This window comes from Poecilia formosa, unplaced genomic scaffold (assembly GCF_000485575.1).
Source record: "Poecilia formosa unplaced genomic scaffold, Poecilia_formosa-5.1.2 Scaffold1067, whole genome shotgun sequence".
Classification (NCBI taxonomy): Eukaryota; Metazoa; Chordata; class Actinopteri; order Cyprinodontiformes; family Poeciliidae; genus Poecilia; species Poecilia formosa.
The window spans coordinates 1-15892 of NW_006801006.1; the positions used below are offsets into that span (position 1 = coordinate 1).

Sequence of the window (15892 nt, forward strand, 5' to 3'; positions counted from 1 at the left end):
TGTCAGGTTCAGTATTAAATATGTGGACGATACAACAGTGGTGTGTCTCATCAGGGACAACTGGCCTACATAGAGGAGGTGAAACATCTGGTGGACTGGTGTGATGCAAACCATCTAATCCTGAATGCCAACAAGTCAAAAGAAATTGTTGCTGATTTCAGGAAAAATCAGCCAAGTCACACACCCCTCCTCATCAATGATGAGCAGGTCAGCAGCATTAAACTCCTGGAAATACAGATCACTGATACTTTGACCCGGTCCCTCCAAACATCTGGTCTGGTTAAGAGAGATCAGCAACGTCTGCACTTTTTACATCAGATGAGAAGAGCAAACCTCCCTCCTCCCATCTTCACCACTTTCTACAGTGGGATAATAGAGAACATACTGACCAGCAGTATCTCTATCTGCTTTGGAGCATCTAACATGTCGTGAAAACTGGCATAAGGTGGTGAGATCTCTCCAGGTACACGCAGAAAACGGAGCATAAAGGCCTGAGAAATAACAGTAATCTTGCATATTGATTTAATGATGATTAAAGATTAATAAAAATACATACATATGTAATGGTCGGAATAATCTATAATGTACATTTGAGATATATATTCTGTATTCGTGATCTGAATAACAGTAACAATTTGATTGTTGTGTGATGATTATTGAAGTGGTGTATGATGATTATTGATGATTAGAAACAGTAACAGCTTGAGTTACAGAATAGATAAATAATGAAGAATCATACTGAGAGTTATAAGCTGATACAATGACAAATTGTTTATGTTTTACAATTACAGAATCATGTTTTATAATAAAATAAAGAAATGTGATGACTGAAGATTTGAGATCGTGAGAAATGAAGGCAGGTTCTGTTCTCGGACTGTGTCGCAATTAGGCGGGGGCGCTGGGGAGGCTCAAAAAGTGAAGTAATGGCCAGATGGCCAGTAGAAAAAGGGAAGTACCGAAGAGAGTTGCTGCAATGAGTCACAGAAGAGATGATGGTTGGGAAAGGTTGGGGCTTTCCACATACTCATCGGAATGTTCCAGAAGTCACGTAGACCTCTCCCATACACAACCATGGGCTGAGAGGGTATAAAAACCAGCAGACAAGGGAAGAAACTGTTCTTTGTCCGCGGCGCTGAAGGAGAACCAACAAGAGGACGCAGATTGAAGACCAGCAGAGGACCGCAACCTGGAACCAAGGGGAAGTTGAGACTTCACGCCGCTAAGAAGGGACAAGATCCATCTGCCCCCAGCCCTGGTTCCTGATTCGACCAACACCTCTGCCTCAACCCAACGATCCCCATCCTACTGCAGCAGACTTGGAGAAAAGACAAAGGTCACTGATTGACGAAGATCTGTGCGTTTGAAGGACAACGGACAGTTCTGCTTTGCTTCTATTCTGAAAGGGGACTTTGCCAAGTCAGGACAAAGACTCTGACCAAGGACATCTGAAAATTTCTGCTGCTGGGATCAATTGCCATCGGGGTGTGAGTTGAACGGCCCCCCAAGAGCCTCGCTTAGTTAAACTAGTGACACAGGATAGGGATAGAAATGAAGATAGGTTTTAATTGATTTAAGTTGAATTTATTGTCTTATTGCAAATTTGTAACCTCTGAAAGTTAATCTGCTTGTCACTTTTCCCTGCTAAAGCTTGCTTAATAAATTACATACTAAAAATTCCAATGAAACTTGTGGACATTGAGATTAATTGAGTCATTTGATCATTATAGTTTCCCCTAATTACAGTAAAATTAGCGTACATGATTCTAGAGATGTGGTGGCTTCGTACTTTCCTTTGGTGAGTGTAAAAATAATGACCCTGGGACTTAAGTCTAAGTCACTAAATCTAATCTAGCTGTAAACAAGTGCCGTTATTTTAAGGAAAAGAGCTACCGTTAACAGGAGTGGTTGTTGAAGCTATGCAGTGGTGAGGGCTACTCTGCTGACTGTCTCTCAACTGAAAAGGGTCATAACTTCAGGATTGTAGGTAGTTAGAGCTAGACGAGTCTTTTCCGCCACCAGTTCAAATAGAATATCTCATATAAACCGACGTTGGGGTAAGACCTGGGTTTCAAAGATTTTCCGGACCTGTTAGATAGAGAACTGGTCAGTAGTCAGTCGAATGAGTGGTGAGATAAGGGCGGGGCTGGCTATTGCGTAATAACAAACAAACACCTCTGACTAGCAACGTATAGAGACAGTGGTGAGGACAGCTGAGAGAATGATCAGGACTGAGCTTCCTTCCATCTTTGACACCGATGGTAGTTGTTGCCTGTCCAGGGCTCGGCTGATCACAAAAGACCCCTTCAACCCACAGCATGGTTTGTTCTCCCTGCCTCCCTCTTGTAAAAGATTCAGCAGCTTCAAATGCAGAACAACCAGCTTCCACAACAGCTTCATCCCTGACATGACACTGTCATTAACATGACATAACACCTGTTATGATCAAGGAGTCTTTATGAATGTCTATGACTGTTGTCATGAATCTGGTGTCATTTGGTAAATCACAATTTTAATGCAAAATTGCTCTAAAAGTTGCCTTGAAAGTCCATTAAAAGTTCCAATAAGTGTCATTATTTACAAAATAATGCAAAGTCAGCACTTTTAATGCAACTTTTAAAGCAGCTTTGCACTAAATTCTGACACAGTTTTGTGNTGGCCTACATAGAGGAGGTGAAACATCTGGTGGATTGGTGTGATGCAAACCATCTAATCCTGAATGCCAACAAATCAAAAGAAATTGTTGTTGATTTCAGGAAAAATCAGCCAAGTCACACACCCCTCCTCATCAATGATGAGCAGGTCAGCAGCATTAAATTCCTGGAAATACAGATCACTGACACTTTGACCTTGTCCCTCCAAACATCTGGTCTGGTTAAGAGAGATCAGCAACGTCTGCACTTTTTACATCAGATGAGAAGAGCAAACCTCCCTCCTGCCATCTTCACCACTTTCTACAGTGGGATAATAGAGAACGTACTGACCAGCAGTATCTCTATCTGCTTTGGAGCATCTAACACCTCTGACTAGCAACGTATAGAGACAGTGGTGAGGACAGCTGAGAGAGTGATCAGGACTGAGCTTCCTTCCATCTTTGACACCGATGGTAGTCGCTGCCTGTCCAGGGCTCGGCTGATCACAAAAGACCCCTTCTACCCACAACATGGTTTGTTCTCTCTGCTGCCCTCTGGTAAAAGATTCAGCAGCTTCAAATGCAGAACAACCAGATTCCACAACAGCTTCATCCCTCATGTCATAGGATGCTAAACTACCACTCTTTTATTGTATATATTTATATTGATACTTTTATTATTTATTTATTTGGTAACACTTTATTTGATGGGTTGTGCATAAGACTGACATGACACTGCCATTAACATGACATAACACCTGTTATGATCAAGGAGTCTTTATGAATGTCTATGACTGTTGTCATGAATCTGTTGTCATTCGGTAAATTACACTTTTAATACAAAATTGCTCTAAAAGTTGCCTTGAAAGTCCATTAAAAGTCCCAATAAGTGTCATTATTTACAAAATAATGCAAAGTCAGCACTTTTAATGCAACTTTTAAAGCAGCTTTGCACTAAATTCTGACACAGTTTTGTGTACATGGGTGTCATTATTCACTGAATGACTCTTCATAACAGTCATGTCAACAATATTTCTTTTAATATGTACAATTTTAAATATACAATTGAATGACAATAAAATATGTCTATGTCTATCTAAGTATGTATGTTTAATGTCATTAAGAAAGACTGTTTTTTTGTTTATTTTTAATATGTATTTTTTTTCCTAAATTAGTTTTCGGTTCAACTTTATATGTCAGGAAATACATTGTTGATTTTACCATTATGCACTTACAATAAAGTAATTATTGGCATAGCTCAATTTAATTTTTATATTGAGGTTGTGGAGGGTTGTTATCAGCAGCTGCTGAAGGTAACTAATAAAGTAACTTGTAATCTAATTTAGTTACTTTCCAAATCAAGTAATCAGTAAAATAATTAAGTTACTTTATCAAGTAGTCCGATTAAAGTTACCTTTTCAAGGTAACTATGCCATCACTGGCACTAACTATACATACAGTGCAGATTTTACTACCAGATCAAGTGTGAGGTTTACTGTGCTTGCCCACAAATGTTTGAGTCATTTTAGTCAATTTTTAGCAATGTATAACAATTGAGAAACATAGTAGATTTGTATAACTATGTTATTTACATTTGAAACCTTTTCCAAAACTACAACAGGTTGTTTTATATGATGCCAAATACATCATGGAAAACTAAAGCCCCCTCAAATTGAAGTAGGGATAGGAATAAACTAGTAGGGATAGAAACAGCTGAGTTTCATGTCTCAGCTCTCTAAACTCCTGAGATAGGACAGAGCAGAGATGCAAACTGTATACAGACCTCCAGAGCCAGTGAAAGAGGGTCCGCTTTGGAGCGACGGTCTCCCATAAAAGTCTGTATGAGCTTAAAGATGTCCACAGCCTCCTTCTTTACGCCTCGGTCTGTAGTCACAATCATTGGCTTCTTTATGGGCTCACTGCTCCAAGCTAGCATGTTGGCAATGGAAACTTTTCTCCGAAATAAACCCTACAGTAGGAAGACAGCGAACAGACATGAATCAGTCTATTCTATTACACAGCATGTTACAGTACAAAGTCAATAATAACAATAGACTTCACTATGATTTTCTTTTACAAGAGAAAATCCTATGAAAAGATCTTGCACAATACACTGCTTAGGCTACATGTAAACTAGAGTGTAAAATGTGTGTAAACAACAAAATTTCGGACAGTTTTGTGTACATGGGTGTAATCTAATGCCCGTTTTCCACTGGCTCTAATGGACCCGGTTCCACTCTACTCAGCCTGCTTTGAGAGCATTTCCACTAGAATTTGTTCCAGTATAGTATCTGCTTTTTCAGTCCCTGCTCTGGCATAGGATCTGCCAGAGTCAAGTAAGTGCTATAATGTGACCAGGGCCATCCAGAGACCTTTACAGGGGATGGGGCTCCACTTTAAAAACGGGCACATTGAACAAGCTCTTATAACACCGTACAACAACTTAGCAACAACCCATTTTAACCAAGAATCTAATATTTCATTGGATCATTAGGCCTGTTACAATAGCAAATTCTGCTGGACGATAAATTGTTCCAGAAGTTATTATGATAAACAATAATATTGTTTTGAGACCATTTTTAAGTAATATAATGGTAACGCAAGAACACATTCTCAAAGATCAGTAAACTTTAACTTGTAATGAACATTTAAAACTGGAACTGTAAACCATTTTAAATATCCAAAATAAATAAATAAAACAATAAATAACATTAATTTTGAAGTGTTTGTAAACACTTCCAAAAAAGGGCTAGTTGGAACCAAAACACTAAACTGAAGACTTATCAAGTTTTTGGTAAAAAGAGAGAAAAAAAAGAGATAAATGATAAATCAGGTCAATGGAAATTACTGAGTTTGTTTTAATTCATCATGTGATTAATTGATTTATTGATTATTGTAACAGGCCTATGGATAACACTATATCATTGTCATCATGTGGGAACAATGTATTGTGTGTTTCCCCAATAGGTATAAAGTTGCTGTTTCTGCTGCTGACAGAGCTGGAGGGCTGTGTTGATCTGTTACTGTAGGTGTTAAACACACCATAGCAAAGGTAAGATAATTTTATTTATATAGCACATTTTCAGCAACAAGACAATACAAAGTACTTTACAGGAATTAAAAGGAAATACAAACAAAATGACAAACCAAAGGAAAGAGCAAAAGTCGAAAAATAAACTAATAATGTTGATCCAAAGTAAAAAAAAAACTAGATACTCCTATTGAGGGTTGCTAGATAAGTATAAGTAAGTATCCTCTGGTCTAATTCCTTTTCTGGTTTGGAAGAATAGGAGTCTAAAAAGTAGTTGCTAAGGTTGTTTTTCTGGATTCCAAGTTCTAATTCCTGTTCTGTGTTGTTAGATAAGTATAAGTAAGTAATCTCTGGACTTTCTAAGTATGCTCTAAATTGGCAAAAGTAATGAGTTCACCACAGTTTCTAAGTGTAACAAGTTTAGAAAATGTGCCTTTATTTTTTATTTTTATAATGTTTGAAATTTCGCCAAATCCTGATTAACACTGAAGAATCCTATTTTTTTTATATATATATTTTAAGAATTGTATTATTTTATTTATTTTGGTAAACACTAGTACCTGTACTGTCACTTTAAGAGAATGTCTTATGACATCAGTACTGTACTACTCTCAGTTAGCGCAAGGCTAGCTGAGAAGAGGTAGGAAATTTTCTTCACTCTTGGTTAAGCTCATGTTTTATGAAATTTATAAAATAATTGAAAGTACATACAGCTGTGAATGTTTGTTTTAATACATATATTTCTTTTGACAAGTTCAGAACATGTTTTGTAAATATTAGAGCAGATATTGTTATTAGTTAGTCACAGGGTTTCTCCATGTGCTTATCTGCTGGGGGAATTCCGACTGCTGTGAATGGAAGAGCTGCATGTTAAAGAGCTTTTTTATTTCTATTTGTGCAGGGCTCTGCCAGCAACCTGCATTAAAGATCAACCAGCAGCTCCAGTGGTCTGAGTCCCTTCTTCAACTGAACACAACGCAGAACACATCAAGGTTAACCGACTGTATAAGATTAGGTTATTAGTAACCTAGAACACTACTAGTATACACTGGTTACATAAGTAATAATAAAAACTAAGTGTTCCTGTTCTGGAAGATTTTTTTCTGGATTCTAAGTTTGTTCTAATTCCTTTTCTGGGTTGCAATAATAGCAAACCCTCCTGGTAGTACTGTTAAGGTGAAGCAGAGCGAACAATGACCAGGTGGTACCAGGGCATTGAGGTGCGCTGCAGTGACAGTCGTGGTACTGTTTCTCTATATCAGGATATCTGATTCTGACCACAGTGCTGGGACCGGCCCAGGCTGCCTGATAACATTAAAGTGAGAAGTTTTCTCTGCAGCCAAAACATTTCTGTGTTTTCCCACTATTGCAAGGACAATTACGAAAAATAAATAGAAATGGTTTTTCTAACGTCAACATCAAACCAGTGTACGTTGAAAAAAAATATTCTTGTCCATAATCTGATAGAGGGCACAGTCCCCCCCCACTCCCTCTCCTCCTTATCCAATGTCTTAACAACATGGTGGCAGAGGCACTGAGACTCAATTAGACCAAGGGCAGCCAGACTAATTTATTTAGAAAAATTGTAATAATTAGCTATTATTACTATTGTCAAGGGGCACAAGCGGGCCTCCTGACGCATAGATTAAAAAAAGAACTTGGAAAAAAAAAGAAACTCAAACAAGAGCACTTGGAGCATCAGAGATAAAAGGGGCAGGGACTTTCCTCTCTCTGCCACCCCTATGCACGTGCTTGTAGTGACTCATATAAGAAGAGGTTTTGTGTAACATTCAAAGATTTTTATAAAAAAAAGAGAATTATTTCCACTATTTTTGACTTCAGTCTGCTCCTCTTCTGGCTCACTACCTCTCCAGCTTTAGAGAAGACCCACTTGCTGGCATATGCAATCCTTTATCTTCTACCACTTTAAATGGCTCAGCATCCAGAACCACCATGTTCTACTAGTGCCTCATCCAATTAAGCTTGCTAACCTTAAAGATATACTTAAGAAAAATATTAAAACTCCTTATTTATGTCTTGATTTCTATGTGTATTTACATGATTATACTTTAAAACCATTGGATTTACCTTGCCGGGTTCAATCAGCTTCAATCCCACTTAATATCCTTACCAACATGCTCTATTTAGCATGGTTTAATAAAAAAAATGTCATTAAACTAAAATATTTTAAAGTGTAGGGACAAAATAACCCACAAAAACAATCTATTTTGTCCTGATTCACATGGATGACACCAAACAATGACTTCCTTGTTTACAGTATACAGTATAGTAACATTAAAGACGGCAAACTGTCATGAGGTGGGGTGGATGGTGGTGAGGAGATGACGCAGGACCCAGGTTATGGTGATGATGACGAGTTTAATGAAGGCTCAAAACAGTCCAACAGGCAGCACGGCAGAGAGATAGGCACACAGCCAAATACCGGTAGCAACTGATACAAGACTGAACTAGGAGCTAAGCTAAGCTAACCGGGACTTCACAGTTCAACCGGAGAGCTCACACGACTACTGACATAAGACAATCGACATTCGTAAGACAACGACCCGACGAGGAACACAGACAACAGGTGGGTTTAAATACGCACGGGGTAATTAAGGGAATGAGACACACCTGGGAAACAATCAACGGGGAAGACGCAGAGACAGACTCACGGAACAGGACTACACAGAAAAATTCAAAAATAAACACACAGAAACACGGATCGTGACTAAAGCCATTTAAAAGTATGGCTACAAGCTGCCTGCCATATAAACTTAAAACATGAGGAAATGTAGCAGCTTAATGAAACTTGCTATATAATAAATTGAATAAAGCTTACCATAATATTTGGCAAAATAAAAAAAATTAAACAAAACTTCCACAGGTAGGATGTATTGATAAGAAATCTGCTGAGTAAGCAGTATGGGACGTAGCATCAATGTGCGCGTGTACAGTACCACAAGGCAGGACGGATTGATGGGAAGCACAGATAGTTAGAACACCAAATCTGTGGAAACCTGATTACTTTGGAGTACAGCGAAGTAATCACTTTGGAAATTAAAGGTGCAATGCTACTTGACACAGTAATGGCTATTGCAATGCAGCCAATCCAGAAGTGACAGTCATTTTTATTAGCACTGACTGGCTGAAACCCATGAAGAAGTGCCTGAAGCAGTGCAGTTGATGGATAAGGCACTTGAATAGGGGGAAGAGGCACCTTAAGAGGAGATATAACTCCTTTGCTCTGGAGTCATATCTGGAGTCATTGATGAAAAGCATTTGCTCAGTTGAGCTATTTGTGGGCAACAGTGATCCTGGTCCCTAACCATTGAAAATACCAGAGATCCCATGTATTTATGCACCAAGAGCAGGGGGAGCCATTAAATAAATAAGACCCTATAGGTCTTCATTTACTTTTGTATAAGTCAGTCAAATAGTTTTTCAGTAGAGGCCATTACATCTCATAGGCATGTGGTGTAGCTCACTTACATGCAAACATGCATCACTATCTGACTTCCATTTTGGGCCCATGTACTTATCAGACACCTTACCATCCTTATAGCACAATGATATTTTTCATTCCGGTACAAGAACAATAAAATTTTAATTGGTTGCTCTCTATCCACATAAAATTTGTGCTGTAAACTGGTTTAGTTTGTATTTCATAGACATATTGCCATGTATATGTAATCATTGATATGATTGTTTTCTGATAACCTGTCCACGACACATGCAGATATCTGAACTCTAAAGAAAGAACATGCAGTGGGCCAAGAAGACTGACAAGCAAAATGTTAGAATTATTACCAAAACACAAATTCAGGAGTTTGGTTTCTTTTATGAAGTACCTGTGTATGTTTGTTGAAATGCTTGGATGCCCAGTTTTCAATGTCAGTCTCAGAGGAGGGCTTTCTCAAGCTAAATTCTGTGAATATGCCACAGCTTGCACTTGGCATCATATTCCTGGCATTTCGACTGGCTTCAAACTGGGCACAGGCTCCAAGATCCTCCGACTGTTGGGAACAAAAGACAAAGACATAAAGCATCGACCCTTAATACAGAGCTGCTGCAGCAAAATAAAGTTTGTTTATTAGACAAAGACAACTTTAATGTAAATACACATATTCTAATGCAAAACAGAAGACAGGAGTCTTAATTATGTTCGACAAAAAGTGATAGGAAATTAAAGGAGCAGATACAATAACTACAATATCCCTACAGCTCTATAAACGGTAAACAATCAACAATTCTGGGCAGATATGATCACTTTAATCTGGACCACAGAACAGAAACAATGAAAATATGTATTACTTTACCACTTCTAATCTTTTAAAAAATGTTGGCAGCATTTGTTTCTCTCTGTGGAGGTAAGGAAGCAATGAAATTGTAAGTCAGCTCTTTTTTAACTAAATATTTCCACAAAAGTTGACTCGTTTTATCAAAACTCTGTAAAATAGTGTTATTTACTGTGAGACCAGTGAGAAATGTTTGACATTATGAATCTTTAACTCTAGGATCCATCAAAAGAGTCCTAACTCCCTTCCAGGACTGTTTTCTGGGTAGATTTCCACCCACTTTTTCTGATCTGGCCCTGGTTTCTGTGACGAAACACAGGGGGGGACAGAAACTTCCCCAAAATCTACCCCCTTAGTGGAAAGGTTTCTGAAGTGGAAACAGACAATACCCTCAACCTGACTTCAAAGCATACACAAAACAGAAAATAACAGTGAATAAAGACAAATATGAGATGTGATGAAGGCATCCAGTTTCTGCACCAACTGTGATCATTGGTGGTGATCTTTGCTCTCTAAAATTTGAGAAGTGTATAAAACTTGTTGCGTCATTAAAAGCAATAACTGATAACTTATCATCCTCATCATAAATAAGTATCAAGTCAAAAAGCTTTAACTGAAATGAAATTATTGCTAGTATTTTTTATAACTTTCAACAGAGACCAGTTCGTGAAAGAGACCAAAAGTTTTCTTCTACTAATATGATAACACTGATGGCTTGAAGCTCATGAAGCTCAACTTGCTTTCAAAATGGAAAAACACTCTAAAATACTTCCTCTAAACTAATATTAACCTACTTCTTCCTGCTTCAAAGTTGTAGTTGACCAAGAGTCTTTAGGTATAATTTACTACTTGTTTGTTTCCACTGCAAGTCTTTTAAAATCAACAATGTTCCACCAAATAAAAAACACGAAGGTTAATCAGAATGTTACACGTGTCCTAAAGTTTTTGAGCTAATGCAAAAATAAAATTCAAACAAACAAACAAAAAAAATCAACAGTAGTATTTCTCCATTCTCCTAACAGTGAAAGCAGCTGTACCTGGGAAGGGTGGAGGTATGGCTCAGGGGAAGCCAGGTTAGTCTGGACAGAGAGGCTTTTCTCCAGTAGTGCCTGAGAGAACCCCAAACGGTCAAAGGTAGTGCGTTTCCAGTGGTGGCCATCGCCCTGGGCTAGTGCCTCATCCTCACTGAATGCCCTTACCACAGGCCCTGGTAGTGGCAGAGGTACTGCTCCATCACTTTCATATCCGTCTTTGGAGCCACTGCAATGGGTTACTCCTCCTCCCTGACCAGAGTCCCAACTGCTCCTCTGTTTCATGACCTGCTGGGCTTCCCATGCCAGCCTGGCCTGGGCCAGCATGACCTCTGATCCTGTGCCTGGAAGCTCCTCTTTCCCACAGCGTCCCAGCTCCTGGGGGAGGGATGGCTTGCGGCTCTTGCGTTTACGATTGGCACTTGGGGAGAAACCACCAGGCCCAGCTGTAGAGGAGGAGGAGGACAGTGAGTGAGTCTGACTAGATGTCCAGGAAATGGAGTCTTCAAAGATAAACCTTTGAGATCCTTCTCCTCCCTCTCCACGATAGTCCAAAAGTTGGCGGGGATCTCTAATCAGAGACTGGCTATGCTGCAGAGTATAGGACCCTCCAAATGATCCACCAAAGCCTCCATTAGTACCGTAACGCTGTAGACGGTCAGCAGTCTTGAAGCGTGGACTGGAAGATGACTGTTCCACGTACACCAGCTGTTTGACATATTCCTTTCCTACAGGACTGTACTCCAGGCTCTGAGCTTTTTCTGGACATTTTTGCCTCGTCAGAACCAGTTGACCATAGGACGACTGGCTCTGCTTGGGGGAGTGGTAGAAGGGAGCTGGAGACTTCCGGGATGGTGATTTGTTTGTACCATAACGGGAAGATGAGTCTGAAAGGTTCATGTCAATAGGTGGCTCTTCATAGATGGGTGGTGGCTTAAAATCAGATGGAGGTTCCTCATACAGGGGGGGCTCAAAGGCATAGCGGGGTGATGGAGGCTGGGACTCAGTGGAGGGGCGGCGGTGGGTTCCACTGCTGCCTAGCTCGGCCCGCTTCAGATATGGAGACTGACGACGGTCAGAGTAGAGAACAGGTGAGCCATTTGGTTCTGAGGGGGGGTTTCCTCCAGATGAATGGCGATTTCGCAAGGTGTTGCCTCCTCCAGGGGTTGGGGATTCACAGAGTGAGTAGCCATTTCCTTGATGAGTCAAAAAGCTGGGCTCCCTGTCTGTCACCTTGATGAGCATCCGCTCCTTTGTACCAGTATTCCAGCGGAAAGAAGAAGTCCTGAATAGATATGGAAAAAAGCTGTTATACATTACAATTCAGTTCAAGAAAGTCCTAATGTCAGTACTTATAAAGCCTTTTACAATAATCAGTCTAAGTAAAAGGATGATGAGTAATATTAACCCTTGTGCGTGCGAGGACTGAGGCAAATGATACAAGTGATATGGGTGTGGGGTCAGTTGGACCCCATTTGCAAATACAAGGGGTAAGCAAACCAAGGGCAAAAACATATTCTGTAAAACTGCAAGAACACAGAAGTTAGAATCAAAATTGTAAGCGCTGCATAAATTTATAGCGGCAGATAATGTGACTGTATTTCCAGTGTGATTTACCAAGATCCTTTTCAAAAAATGTCCTCCCCTCTTAAAAGGAAAGGAGTTCTAATGTGTTCTCAATTTCTACAGTGTAGACCTTCAATGTAGCTTCTAAGTAGACTTGCCAACAATTCTGCCTCTTCTAAGTCCTTGAGGAAAAGTGGTTAAAACGTTAAGTCCAAGTTAAGTCCATTCTTTATCAGCCCATTTGCACTGCAAGGCCGGGGCAGGATTTTCTGCATTAGCGCTTTGAACCTGGTCCCACCCTGTCCTCTGGAATCCCAAGGGCTGTGCTTTATACTCTGGCTACAAAAGTGTGGATGAATGCGACACCTGACAACAGGCATGTGGAAACTGGGCCAAAATTAACCAGAGTGGTGGGGACCCAAGATCCTCTTGCTATTTTTGTAAGGCTGCAAAATACTTGCAATATTCATATTGCTAAGGAATGTTTGGAGTCTATTCCTGCTTCAGGAATTGGACGACTTGATAGAATTATGAATTATGGTCTGGGACATCAATTTCTGACCTTAAGGTTAAGTTAATTTGGGTTACACAACAGAACAATGATACAAAGCACACCAGGGAGTTGTCTTGCTGGTTGCAATAGGATGGAAGCTGGCTGTGCCGGTGCTCCAACTGACACTGTGACATTAAAAGGTCAGTAAAGCCCCCTTTTCTGCAGCAGTGACACAACAAACCTGTCACTTGATACATACTTAGAGATGTGCTAAAGCTTCTTTGAAATGTTATCTTGGCCACTGTAGAGAGTTTAAGGTCCAGCCATGAGAAGAACAAAGTGGGCTGACCTACAAACAGAGAATCCCTGCCATCTTGGTAGTCATCACTCCAAACATTGTAATGTCACTGTAATGGCTGGTTAACTAAACATGAAGAATCAATTGTCCAAAAGGTTTTTGAATTATAATTCAGCCAATATATTGTTTCATTTCCCCTTCTATTTTGTGATCAGGTTGTCTGAACACATTCAAGTTGTTCTTAAGTGAATCTTAAGGTTCCTAAAACATCTATATTCACAATTTGTCATGATCCGTGTTTCTGTGTTTAGTTTTGAGTTTTTCTGTGTGATTCTGTTTCCCTGTGAGTCTCTGTCCTGTCCTCCCCATTGATTGTCTCCCAGGTGTGTCTCATTCCCTTGATTACCCCGTGTGTATTTAGTCTCACCTGTTGTCTGTGTTCTTCGTCGGGTCCTTGTCTTACGTTTGTCTTAGTTTGTCTAATGTCTGTTCGTCTGCCGGCACAGTTGAACTGCGAAGTCCTGTGTCGGCAGTAGCTCATCGTGTCAGTACCTTATTATCAGTTGCTACTGGTATTTAGCTGAGTGCTAACTTCTCTGCCGTGCCGCCTGTTTGCGGACTATAGAGCATCTTCGTCATTAAACTCATCTTCATTTTCACCATAACCTGGGTCTGTCTGCGTCCTCATCCGCACCTCATCCACACCAATCGTGACACAATTGTGATATCTCTGCATCATTCAATTGGTTATTGGCTTTCAGTAATGCCGGTAGCTATATAGCTGTATGCACTGTGTGCACCTAGAGATTTTCCTTTAAGTAAAAAAAAGAAATTGGATTTTTTATTATCTGACCTCTCTATTATAAACCAAATTGGGCAGAAAGAAAATTATTTTGTGTCAAAAAATCTTGTACGCAGCCCACATCTGTGTGCATCTGTGGGGGTGGACACATGTAGGTCCTAAACCTAAATCTTATTAGCTCTGAAGAGCTAACTTCCCGTAACTTAAATGTGACTATGCAGTGAAGCTAGCGAAAAGTGAATAAGCAGTTTTAAGAGGGGCCAAGCTCAGGGATCACAAAAACCCCTGAACTTTTTATTGTGTGTGTGGTTCTATTGGAGTTGCCGGTTTAACAACTTTTTTTTCGTGAACTGAAGAGCTAACTGGTCATCCGGTTGACTGACCATGACATCTACCACGCTCTTCTTGAGTGTCGTGCTAAAACTGCGGGAAGGTTAAGCAGTTAAATCTAGTCTAAACTTTGCCAAGTATAAGTTTAACAAACATTGTTGCTGCACCTTCCCCTCCTCTGGAAGTCTCAGACACACCACCTGAACCTGGGAATCTCTATCCCCCACGTCCCGTGGATAAACACCGGTAGGCTGTGCTTTCCTGTTTTCATTATTTAGTATAATTGGTTAAAAAGAAAAAGAAAAAGAATTAAAAAAAGCCCGTTGAATCCTCACATTATGTGCATGTGGCTTGTATTTGTGTGGTTTAGGTTTGTGATGGTTTTGTGCAGCACACACTTTTGGGAACTGGAGTTTTGGCCTTGTGAGGGTTATTTTCTGTTTGCTGTTTTCTCTTAGTCATCCACCAGATGGAGCCAGGAGGCTCCTATCACCTGGACGGCGGTCCAGGTGTCTGGACTCCATGCACCTGCAAGCAATTCTGCCTCATCAGCTTGGAGTACAGGATACAGGAGAAGTGGGTTGCCAGCACTTCAGCGCCTGAGTGTTTGCCTGTTGTGGTACTCTCAGCTCCCCTGAGCTTCACCGCTGAGTTTTTTTCTATATGAACTTACCTTTGGCCTCCTCACAGGTTTCCCTCGTGGCGCCTTGGAAGATACCTATTGTGTTGCCCGAGTCCTTCACCAAAGAACTCTCCAAGAAGATTCTCCAGTGTTCTCAGTCCATGACTGGGGAAGATCCGCTCCTCTTTCCATGGTCTGTTCTGTTACCTGTCCACCCTCCTACACCTTCCCACAGCCTCCAGTAATCTCTTCCACTTCTCTTTTCATCTGTAACCAAACCAGACCGCTACTTCCCCCACAAGCAATCCAAACTCCAGTGACCTAACCTCTACCCCTGGTGGATTAACCACAACCTCAAGCTTCATCCAGTTTTCATCTGTCTTGTTACAGCCATTTTACAAAAACACTGTTCTGATCATCAGTGTTCTGCCTCTGGAACACTGACAATCCCGATCAACTGGTTCCAGGACAAGAATCACACCCTTCATTTAATCATTCGTACGTATAGTACAGTGCTGTACATACACTGTACACTGTACGTACAGCACTGTACGTAAAGTGCTGTACTGTAAATCCAACAGGCCCTGTGACCTTGTTGGATTTCGTTTTATATTTTTTTCTCTTTTGTAGCTTGTTAGCTTATCCATTCCTTACCATTCTACAGTTTTAATTTTACTAGGCCATCTAACAATTTGTTGACTTAAAGTGCATATTTAAGGCTCTTTTAAATACAGTCAGCAGTCTTGAAGCTGCTGACTGCAGCCCAACAACTGTGGTTTGATTGCTGAGGCCACA

General features: G+C 40.3%; 1 protein-coding gene across 1 annotated transcript; it reads right to left on the bottom strand.

Annotated features, from left to right (window-relative positions):
* Positions 1 to 4349: 4349 nt before the first annotated feature.
* On the bottom strand, positions 4350 to 13669 carry LOC103132458 (rho GTPase-activating protein 39-like). The gene is made up of 3 exons (XM_007544269.2): positions 10993 to 13669; positions 9509 to 9673; positions 4350 to 4598 (listed from the first exon to the last, which is right to left on the bottom strand). Exons 1-3 carry the CDS (start codon positions 12301 to 12303, stop codon positions 4365 to 4367), a joined length of 1710 nt encoding a protein of 569 aa, XP_007544331.2. The 5' UTR covers positions 12304 to 13669; the 3' UTR covers positions 4350 to 4364.
* Positions 13670 to 15892: the final 2223 nt, after the last annotated feature.